At 44.3% G+C, this 10,797-nt stretch overlaps 1 protein-coding gene and 1 pseudogene across 1 annotated transcript in view; one reads left to right on the top strand and one right to left on the bottom strand.

The window, feature by feature from the left end:
* The window catches only part of LOC137993688 (molecular chaperone MKKS-like), an 18,022-nt gene extending 7,225 nt beyond the window's left edge, over positions 1 to 10,797 (top strand). The window contains exons 6-8 of the mRNA XM_068839666.1: positions 631 to 785; positions 1,090 to 1,340; positions 9,546 to 10,797. Of these exons, the coding sequence (XP_068695767.1) occupies positions 631 to 785; positions 1,090 to 1,340; positions 9,546 to 9,937 (798 nt within the window). The 3' untranslated portion in view covers positions 9,938 to 10,797. The remainder of the gene's footprint in view (positions 1 to 630; positions 786 to 1,089; positions 1,341 to 9,545) is intronic.
* On the bottom strand, positions 4,059 to 5,569 carry LOC137993689 (uncharacterized; annotated as a pseudogene).

Here is a 10,797-nt window from a genome sequence, read left to right as displayed (position 1 = left end):
CAAAAAATTAGCTATTTGAACCTTACGACGCCTTCGCACTCCTCTTGCTAACATGAGTGCACCAATTAGAGACGCTTTTGATTGTTCTTCACGAAAACCAATGAGAAGGCACTTTGTTTCAGGGTTCCCCAGAGCTCTTGTCTCCCTCAGTCAAGAAAAGAGCTCTGGGGTCGAGATTGGTCGAGTTAAGATAAGGCTCTGCTGGCAGGTTGGAGTAGTGTGTATAAAAGAGAGAAATGACCGTCGCAGTTATCTGGACAATTTAAACAACTGTCTTTTTATAGACACCTGAAAAATTCAGGCGGCGTTAACAGTGAACGGGAACATTTGAATCCACAAATGACCAGCTCCCCACATCAGTGGCTTCATAGCTCAGTTTGTTAGAACGTCGCAACCGGTGCCCATCGCGAGGTGACGTGTTCAAACCCCGTTGAAGTCCTGAATTTTTCAGGCTTCTCTACGCAGTTGCTAAAATTGCGTTCACAACTACGACGATCATAGCTTCACTTGATTCAACGGAATTCGAACCCCCATGACTTTAGAAGCGATGTCCGTGCAATGCTTGGTGGATGATTAGAGAGAATCGGGGTAAAGACAACGACCTTGATCATTATTCGTTCTCCAATGTAGGGTGCATTTGTGATAGATCGCTTATCCATTCTACACATTTCTGCCGTTCAGCGGTTAACTGGAGCTCAGATTCTTAGCACCTTCAGAGAGGATATCTCCGAAGCAAGCTTTGGGCAGCTGGACAGAATTGACCATTTGATACTGAATGACAAGAGGTGAGCTTACTTTTATGGTTTCCTTGAATAAACTGGCAATTAGCAATACTCGGAACCTGCATAGAAAACGCGTAGTTGTTATTTTCTTTTTTTTGGGGGGGGGGGGGTGGGTGGCGGTACAGAAGGACTCTTCTGGAAACAACTTTGTTATAGGAGGGATTGAGATAATCTCTTGACTCATATAAAACATCATAGTCATATTTTTGTAGGAGGAAACAACAATGCAGAGCACTACAAAAACCATTAGTGGCTATGTTGCCATTAACTCTGACTTCTTGATTAGCTTGATTTTCTTCTGAAACAGTTACATTCATCTGCTACCTAAGTCTGCATCCTCACAAGTAAACACACTTGTGCTGTGCTCACCAGAAGAGACCTCTCTGGAGGAGCTAAAGACGGCCTGTCAAGCAGCTGTTTGTGCTCTGTACAAGACACTAGCCTGCCCGTATGTGGTCCCAGGAGCTGGGTGTCTGGACACACACTTGGCATCAGTTTTGAGACGGTATGCGCAAACAAGTGGCTCAAAGGTTGCGGAAGAATTTGGCTGCACCAAAGGTTAGTGTTAATATAGTAGTGTGCTTGAGCGGCGAAAACGTTGTCGTCACCGACGTCATGAGTAAGGAATTCTTTGCTGACGTCATTGCTTACATTTTGTTTCATGACTTTTACAATGGTAAAACAAAGCGTAGGCTACATGACAGGAAATCTGAACATTTCAAGGCGTTGTTAAGTAACAATAACACTTCAGCTCTTGCTGACTAGTCACAACTTAAAATGGGACCACTCTGAAATTCTAGCCACTGGGAGGTCCGACTGACACTTTACCATAAAAGAAACCTTTTTTGTTAAGCTGTATCTTTATTAATAAGTTTTACATGTGCATTAGGTATAGAAGTATATAGTGTAAAGATTTTCTCTTTTGTTTTCATTGTTTCTTGTATATCTTTGTAAAGTATTGTATTACCTCCCTTGTTACTATCATTGTTACCTCATAAGCTGTTATATAATTTCAAAAGATTTTAGCTAACAGTTACTTCTGAAGATGTATGTTGAGACATACGAAACGTTCAGTCATTAAAAATGTATTTTAGTTATGCGCTTGTTTAGCTCGAAGTAATTACACGTCGCCGACACAAAGCACGGGAAAATGTGCACGCGCGAGCCATGATTGATTTTGGTATCACTTGTGATTGGTTGAAAAAGTGGCGCGAGAACTTTGAACCAATCACTCAGTGCAGTAATCATAAACCAAAGCAATTCGCAAATTACTTTCGACACTTAATTGAAAACCGCTTTATTCTACGACGAGCGATTAAAAAACGATAGCCTAATGTGTTTTGTTTGATGGATCGTTTTGGTCCGAAACGACTTTTTCAGCGCTTTTTAGTAAGTCCTGAAGTATGATGCTATTCTATTCATACTGAGAGAGAGAAAAAATAATAATCAACTGTTTTTTTCCTGCCTATCGTTGTTTTTTATGTCTGGGAACACAACGTTCTCATTGCTTATCGCGCGAACAAGACCGCGGTGCAATTGAGACCAAAAGCAAAAATTGATCATTGAAAAGTGAGCATTTAGTGTTCCTAAAAATTTATTGCGTTCTTTGAAGGTGGCTTTAAATTCTTTTCAAATTATGCTAATGAAATAACACACAAACAGCGGTGACAAACAACAGATATGAAACGTATCATTTGAAATTATCTTTTATTATACAAACATCAATGAAATACCAAGTGATCTTTCGCGCGAAAACATGATATCTTCACACGTGAAGATAACATGTTAAGCTCTCTTAACGGACACTCTCGTAAGCGGACAGCTCTACTTACGGCCGACTTGTTTGAAACCCCGTTTAATGTCACAGTTCCCGCGGGTATTTATAGTTAAGACACACTACAATAACAAAACGCAAGAAACAATGTTGGCGTAAAGGGGGGCACACCGCTCCACGATCGGCCTGACAGACGACTTCCGTAGCGTGACTAAAAGCCTGAACTTATCTCCCCGACGCACGAGGCGAACCGCGCCGGATCGGACAAGTTGTAGGCCGGTAAAAGCCAAATAATGATATACAAGCCTAACTTTCCACGGCAGTACGAGCTAAACCTCCGGCCAGCATCGTGCTATAATGGAAAGAGTGTAGACGGTAAAAATAGCTCAAGCCTCCTTATCTCCCCAGCCCTACGAGCCGACTCCGCCGGCACGTGCTGGATCGGACAAGAACAAAGGCAGATAGAGAGCGTAAAATGGCATAGCATGAAAAACACCGAAGCTTGGGGAAGTCGCTGCGAGACTTAACCGCCACTGATACGTGCGAAGCATGTATCCCCCCAAGCGCAAACTAACTATGGTAACGAAACGACAGCCATACGCGGCGCAGCTGACAGTAAAACGTTGCGAGGCGTGCGAATGTAAAGCTGGTAGCAATCCGATGACCAGCGACCTAAGACCATAATTAACCAGTCCGGCAAGCCCGCTGCAGCTGCTGTAGATGCGGCGCCGATGCGAAAACTGTGCCCTTTTAGCGACTTGTAGGGGAGACCGGCATGTCGAGCCACATCCCTAAGGAGGTTAACAACGGCGGACCTAGTAAGCAAACGACCTGAGTGGAAATAGAAAAGCGGCCCGTGCGGGCGGGCGGTCAAAAAATAATTACGCATAGCGGTAACTGCGCAAATTGGTGAAGGGGAACACGCAATAACCAGCGTGTGGCCCTGACGATAAGTGTCTGTCTTAGAGGCTTTAAGGAGAACGGACATTTGCTGCGGGCAAGCCTGACTAGGATGAAATGATACACAGTCGGCAGACAGATCAAACCGGGGGCGAAACTGGGAGATCCCGTTATAGGTAAATTCGCTACAACGGAGGAAGGCAAAGAAGGCTAAGGTGAAGGCAGCCCATATCATAGTGAAGTCCCGCTCCCCTAACCAGGTACGAAGAATTAGTTGAATTGCTGCTAACACAACGGGTGTGACGGGTTGGCGAAGGATACAAGACTTGCCCTGGAAACGAAGAATGCCCCGTAGCACCTTTTGTAAGAGAAGTTTTCCCTGAACAGGATCGCCGTGGCCACAGGAAATGTGTAAGTTACGAACCGCAGAGAGATACAATTTTATAGTACTATGCTTAACTGTTCTAGCGAGGTACGAGGCAAAATAAACAAGCGTCCCCTCAGAAGCTGGGAGTATGTCCCCGTCGTTTGACATGAGTCGATTCATAAGGCAAAATTGGAGGAAGCGTTTTTCTCCGGAGCTGTACGTACGGTTCGTGGTCCACGCTAGTCCCCACCTCGCGTAAGTTTGGACTTCATCCCTTAGAGGGTCATGAGCGAAGGCGGGATGGTGCAAGGGGTTTTCTCGGCCTTGGGAGCCGCTGACCGGAAACGGGCGTCCTGAAAGCGTGAAAGGGCGTCAGCAATTTCGTTAGAAACCCCGGAGACGTGACGTGCTCGAATAAAGAAATTATGCTTCATGGATATTAGAATAAGGAACCTAAGAAGGTCCATGATGCGCGGAGCCTTTGAATGGCCCGAATTGATAATGGCCACAACGGATTCGTTATCGAACCAAAATTGAATACGTTTCCCCGAGAAATGAGGGAACCAGATTGCGCATGCCACCACTATGGGGAAAAGTTCCGGCCATTCGATGCTTATACCCCGAGCCCTGTTAAGCTGCATGTGAGGGGGCCACCTACCCTGGAACCATTGCCCATTGAAATAGCCCCCAAAACCAACGGAGCCAGAGGCGTCGGTGTACAGTTCTAGATCAGGAGAAGGGGTAACGGTGGTGTCTTAGAAGAAAGAGCGCCCATTCCACCCTGCGAGGAAGGCTTTCCACATTGAGAGATCTTTGAAAAATTCTTTGTTCAACCGGATGTGGTGAAAACGGCTTGGTACTCCCCGAGTCAAGTTAATCATGCGCTGTAAAAACGTTCTCCCAGGTACTACCGCCTTACAAGCGAACTGTAAGGTACCGGTAAGGGATTGAAGCTCCACCAGCCGCACGGAGCGGCGAGTGGTAAACGAATGGAGTAGGTCCCGGGTGCGTTGGAGTTTGTCCGCGGGAAGACTGGCCTCCATGCGAGTGCTGTCTAGTTCAACACCCATAAACTCAAGAACTTGGGAGGGACCCAGAGTTTTGGATGCGACAACAGGGGCATGGACAGACATGAAAAAACGTAGTAATGTACTGAAGCTAGCCAGGCATTGGAGGCGAGAGGGCTCAGCTATGAAAAAATCGTCGAGGATATGAAGGACACGCTGTAACCCATAATTGTGTTTTAAAACCCAATCCAAGGCATCGGAAAGTTGGTTAAAGAGGAAAGGTGCGGAACGAAGCCCAAAAGGGAGGTAGAGGTCTACATAATACTGTTTTTGCCAGTAGATACTTAGCAGGTGCCAATCGTCCGGGTGAATGGGAATAAGACGAAAGGTCGATTTGAGATCAGTCTTTGCCATAAATGAACCCGGGCCCAGGAACTTGAGGATACGGATTGCGTCGTCTACTCGGACATATTGGAGGGCGTAGGGGTCCTTGGGAATGTGGTCGTTAATACTATTTCCTTCAGGGTATGATAAATGATACATGGTACGCCATTCGGAGGAGTGTTTCTTGGGGACCACGCCTAAAGGATGACACTGTAAATTGGGGAGGGGAGAGGAGATAAAGGGTCCCGCCACGCGCCCCAGACTGATTTCCTTGTAAAGATTCGATGTCACAATGTCGGGGTGCTGATTGGCAGAAATCAGATTGCGGGATACCCTGGGTTTGTTAGGACCAGTGTAGCCGACATGTGTACCATATCAAAGACAATTAATTAAAGTATCAACAAAATTGCGATCGGGGTGCCCCGAAAGTTCCCTCTCTAAAACATCTACGTTAATGGGGGTAGTTACGACAGGTGAACCCTGCTTGGCAAGGAGCTGAACTTTATCTCTTGCTGCGTTCGCCGGAACTGGTAGAGGTATGGTGACGTTGAGTGGTCCTTGAGATGCTGTTTGGGCAGTTGACGATGGAGTGGGCAGCGGACTGGCAGCGGCGGCAGACGTGTGGGAACGGGCAAGTACTTGAAGTGCTTTCAGAGGTCCGGTTAAATCGGAACCAGACAGGTCCGTTTCGGGGCTGCTGTCTTGGCGGGTCTGCGCTAGGACAGTCGATCTGGCTGTGGTAGGGACTGGAGCAAACAAGACAGTGCGGCTTAGCAAGACCAGAGAAGGTAACGGTCCACAGTTCAAGATCAACTTGATCCCAGCATATAGTTAAGTCGTAGGCGGCTCTTCGGCGAAACTGTTCATCGTATGAAAGGAAGGCCAACCCCTTGAATTTGGTAGCCGCCCTGCTTATGATCTGCTGGTACTTGAGCAACTCAAGGGATCTTCGAGGATATGATGAAACTATAACCAGCGCGTAGGCAGTATAAGCATCCAACCACTTATGAAAATTGTCAACAATAGGCTTGCGTTTGCGAACCATTGACAGTGGTGAGGCAGAACCTGGGGTCGAGTCGTCTAGGCGGAGCTGGATTTCGGGAACCTGGGGCCGACTTAAGGAATCGGGGAGCAACAGAGTAAAGTCTATGTACTCACCACGCAGAATTTTGTCCTCCAAATTTCTGTCCAGAGGGCGATGGAGGCCCAGAGGAGTACCTGCTCCTTGTCTGTGAGGTGTTGGAGTTGCTGTGTTGGGCGTAGAAGTGCCCAGAAAGGGCTCGACAGGCAGGTACGAGCGGCTGTTGAGCGCTTGCTCCACGGACAAACGAACGATGTCCCGTATGGCGGCCATTTGGGCTTCGGAGAATGCAACCGGTTTCTGGACGGGCGGCACGCTTTGTGGGGCTGACAACCCGAACTGAGAGAGATCTACATCGTCCTCAGCCAGGTCATCCACAGAACCAACGGACGAGGAATTGTCGCTCACTTCGTCGATTCCGTCAGCCCGCGCAGTAACAGGGTCGCGATCAGCACGGGAAGATTTTTTCGACGTGGATTTCTTCACCCGACCGGGCGGTGGCTGCTTGGTTGGGCGAGGTTGTTCGACGGCTGCTTTCAAGAGGGAAATCAGTTCGGCGTTGCTGCCAGTTATCGGCAGATTGAGGGCCTGAAGACGAAGGCGAAGAACTTCCGTCGACAGGGAAGTTAGATTTTCCCGACGACGATGGCGAGGTCGAGTAGCTTTCGAACTGCCACGCGGACGAGCCATAATAAAATTCGTAAACGGTAAAGGTACTCCTTACAGTTAACTATAGAGCTCACAGAGTGATACTTTGGACTTTACTAGACCTTTTATACTGAGACTAGTGTCTAGGACTAAACCAATGGTGACTAACGTACCATCTAATACAAACAACTTCTGTAGCGCTCAACGCGACATGAATGGGGATAGTTGTTGCTTTTCGCCAATCCAGATAAAGGATATAACTGTAGGCAGACAGTATTAAAGACAAGGATAAAGGAACACGGTTCGAATTGTTAGAATATAGGACTCCATTCATGTCTCGTTTGCGTTGCGTAATGTTTACGAAATAACGTGACATGTGGAGGATAGCTCTACGAGTCACGCTCCATTAACTACGTTTTACAACGCTGTTGTAAAGCTTTATTTAACTCCCATACAAACTCTGTATTTTTACATTCTCGTATGCGGACATTCCCGTAAGCGGCCGCGGACACTTTCAGGGATTACGACTTAGACTTTTTCTTTGTTTTTAAGCTCCCGTAAGCGGAAACCCGAAAGAAAATCAACAACTTCTGTACAGTATCTTGTTTTTATCAATCAACCATTTTACATTGCCGATCGTCACAATGATTTTACAGTAATTACAGTACCATATTTCAATGTTTGTTTTGTCGTCATCCACGTCCGGTTACATTTAGAAGCGTATGCGCTTGTGACTGGAATTACAACGTTGTCAGTACATTGTAGCCAAGGCACTCAAGTTTCGATTTTAGCCAAGGCAGAGACATTTTAGTGTCACCATAAAAAATATACTGGCAAGGAATTTCTAAGCCGTATCCGGCTCCTCTGTTGACTCGCTTTCCCCTTACAACAGTCTTTCCTTTGTTTGTTCCGCGCAAGCCATCACACGCGTAAAAGATGCCTTGACGGACTTGCAACTTAAATCTTTGAAGCAGTCTTCCAACCGCAGTTACCTATCGTAACTACTCAGACTAATAGAAATTGAAGCCTGACTGAAAGACACACAGGTCGTAAACATTTTAAACTGTATCACTACTTTTTGTTGCAGTGAGGCTGTTAATGTTGGTTACAGTTATGATTTGTTATTTTTGAAAATCACTGAGGTGCATTCCTAGTACTGCAGTATACAGTACTGTATTACTGTTTAGTTATCGTCATTATCGTAGGATTGTATAGGGCGCAATAAAACAAAAGTGTCATTTAATACCGCGGTATTTTTTTGTATACCAATATTTATGGTTAGCTGGGCAAGCCCCCGTAAGCGGCCATCTATCCCCTGCACCTCTAGTGGCCGCTTGCGAGAACCATTCTCGTAAGCGGCCAGCTCCAGTTACGGACATTTTTATCCCGTCCCGAAGGTGTCCGCTTACGAGAGCTTCGACTGTATAAAGATCACTGTTTCTTATGGTTGCAAATCAAAATGGCGCCTTTCGATGCCTTTCGTGAAACGATTTGGTATTTCATTCAGGAGGCTGGTGTTTATGTAATAAATAGACCGTATTGACCGTATTTCTCGTGTTGAAAAATATTTCACTCGTTCGCTGCGCTCACTCGCGAAATATTTTTCAACACTCGAAGAGAAATTTCGTATCTTTGCGCGGCCGTGTAATATCCTCTATTTACTTCACGTTTCGTATGCTTCTGCATAAATCTTCAGAAGTGACGGTTAAGCCACTAAATTTACAGGATCACTAACTTATTAACGTGCGAAGATCATAGCTTCACTTGATTTCATATCCGCAGTTCATATATGATTCATTTCATATACGGTATACCATTTCATCTTATAAACTATTAAGTAACAACAGAGGTGACAAAAACTAATAAAGACGCAGCTGTTTGCTGCTTACATATTCATTTGGTCGGCTTTAAATCTTTGATCAACAGTCAGCGAGTGTGGTATCGCCCTTTCGCTAAAATTTCAAAATGATCCCATTTTAAACTGTCACCAATTGATGTACTTTTTTAATTAATCAATTAATTAATTTTTATTTATTTAATTAGTACTATTATTATTATTATTATTTTTTATTTTATTTTATCTTATTTTTTTTTGGGTAGCCTACACTTGTTAGGGAAGTTCATTCCTGTTTTGTGGGTTTCCAACAGCATACTTGTTTTTAGTGTCATAGTTAAGTATTTGCATACTTGTAATTTGTTCTTTGCTGTGAAATAAATAAAGTAAAGTAAAGTAAAGTAACATGGCCCGCAAGGGCCGACGTATGATGAACATTTATTCATGCTTTAAAATGCTCAGTTTTTCTGTCATGCAATCGTCTTTTAGTTGTTCCGATATAAAGATCATCGCAATGGATATGTCAGTAGCGAAAAGCTGGTCTTTATTAGTTTTTGTCTCTTCCATTGTTATTCACTATAGTTAATTAATTAGTGATCCTGTATATTTAAACTCCAATTTTGTACCGTCACTTCTGAGGATGTATGCAGAAGCATAAGAAGCGTTAAGTAAAAGATAATTTTCAAATGATGCGTTTATATCTGATGTTTGTCAAACTGAGATGGCCAAAGAAAAAGAGTATTTATGCCTATGAGTTTTGTCTTACAGGTCAACTTATTGCCGTCATCAACAACCTGGCTCATTGTCTAGAATCCTTGGCTAAGAGCCTGGAGCATGATGGGGGTGGTCATGTGACAGATTCAATCCATCGTCATCATTGGAGTGTCTTCCCTGGAGCTATTACGATAAAACCCAGTACTCCACGGTGCTTGTGTGGATTTGTGTCACGTAATGAGATAATGGAGTGGAGCTTGATGGGAGACCTGGATAGTTGCGTTGTTGGTGATTGCACTGATAGTGTTGAGAAAGAACTTGAATACAGAGTGTTAGATATATTTTCCATGAAGATGAACTCTCTCCGAACTGCTATCGAGACTGCCAATGTCATATTGAGAGTTCATTGCGTGGTGTGCTCAAGAATTTCAAGTGCTGTAACTTAGGCCCAGGGGACACCGATCCTTTGTTGTCAAAAATTTATCTTTTTACTTCTGTCGATTCTGTTTCCGTGGCCGTGCTTTGTGTTTGAAATTAGCGTTTCTATATAGTTTCCTGCGCCGACGTTTGACCGCAGAAAAAAAGTGTTTATGTTTATTGTTGAATTTCATTATATGATACATGTTCAGTCTGCACTGCTCGCAGTTAGCAAAAGCTAGTCGAGGTGAGAAGTGGTTACACGTGTATAAAAGAGAGAGTAAGTAGAGAAAGCTTCGGTATTCAGTTATGTTTTACGAACATTACATGGGAGAACGAACGAACAGGTATACAAATAACTACGTAGTGTATCAAGTATAAAGTCAACTAAAATAAGTAAATATCATCTAAAATCAAATCAATGCAAAGTGCAAATATGAAAAGCCTAAGTATTAAGATATTTTTGTTATTAAGGACGGTCGCGCTAATTGCTTGTGCGCAACTTTTGCTGCGCAGGTAACGCGACTGTAATATGTCACGCATTATCTTATGGCGGCAAAAATGCCGGGGAAAAATTTCCAGGCCGTCTAAAGAATGGCACATTTAATTCCAATTCATCATGAAACGTTAATGAGAAAGGACCGGGAGGCCAGGAAAAGCCCGCTAATCGAGAAGTGGATGACAGTTTTGAAAACTCGAGAAGGGTTAGTTTTAGTTAGTGACGTTGCGTAAATTTAATATGCTTGGTTTTTTTTAAGGTTACCGTATACCTTCAGAGGTTTCTCGCATCCGAGCGACATAGCGCGTCCGGTTTAAACTGTAGATACCTTGGAATAAGCAATTTATGACCTAACTTCAGGCGAGAAATGAAATAAATTTCAATGTGGGA

This window comes from Montipora foliosa, chromosome 2, assembly GCF_036669935.1.
Source record: "Montipora foliosa isolate CH-2021 chromosome 2, ASM3666993v2, whole genome shotgun sequence".
NCBI classification, from domain to species: domain Eukaryota; kingdom Metazoa; phylum Cnidaria; class Anthozoa; order Scleractinia; family Acroporidae; genus Montipora; species Montipora foliosa.
The sequence above is the reverse complement of the archived record's forward strand: the minus strand, read 5'-3'. Positions and strand labels throughout refer to the sequence as shown.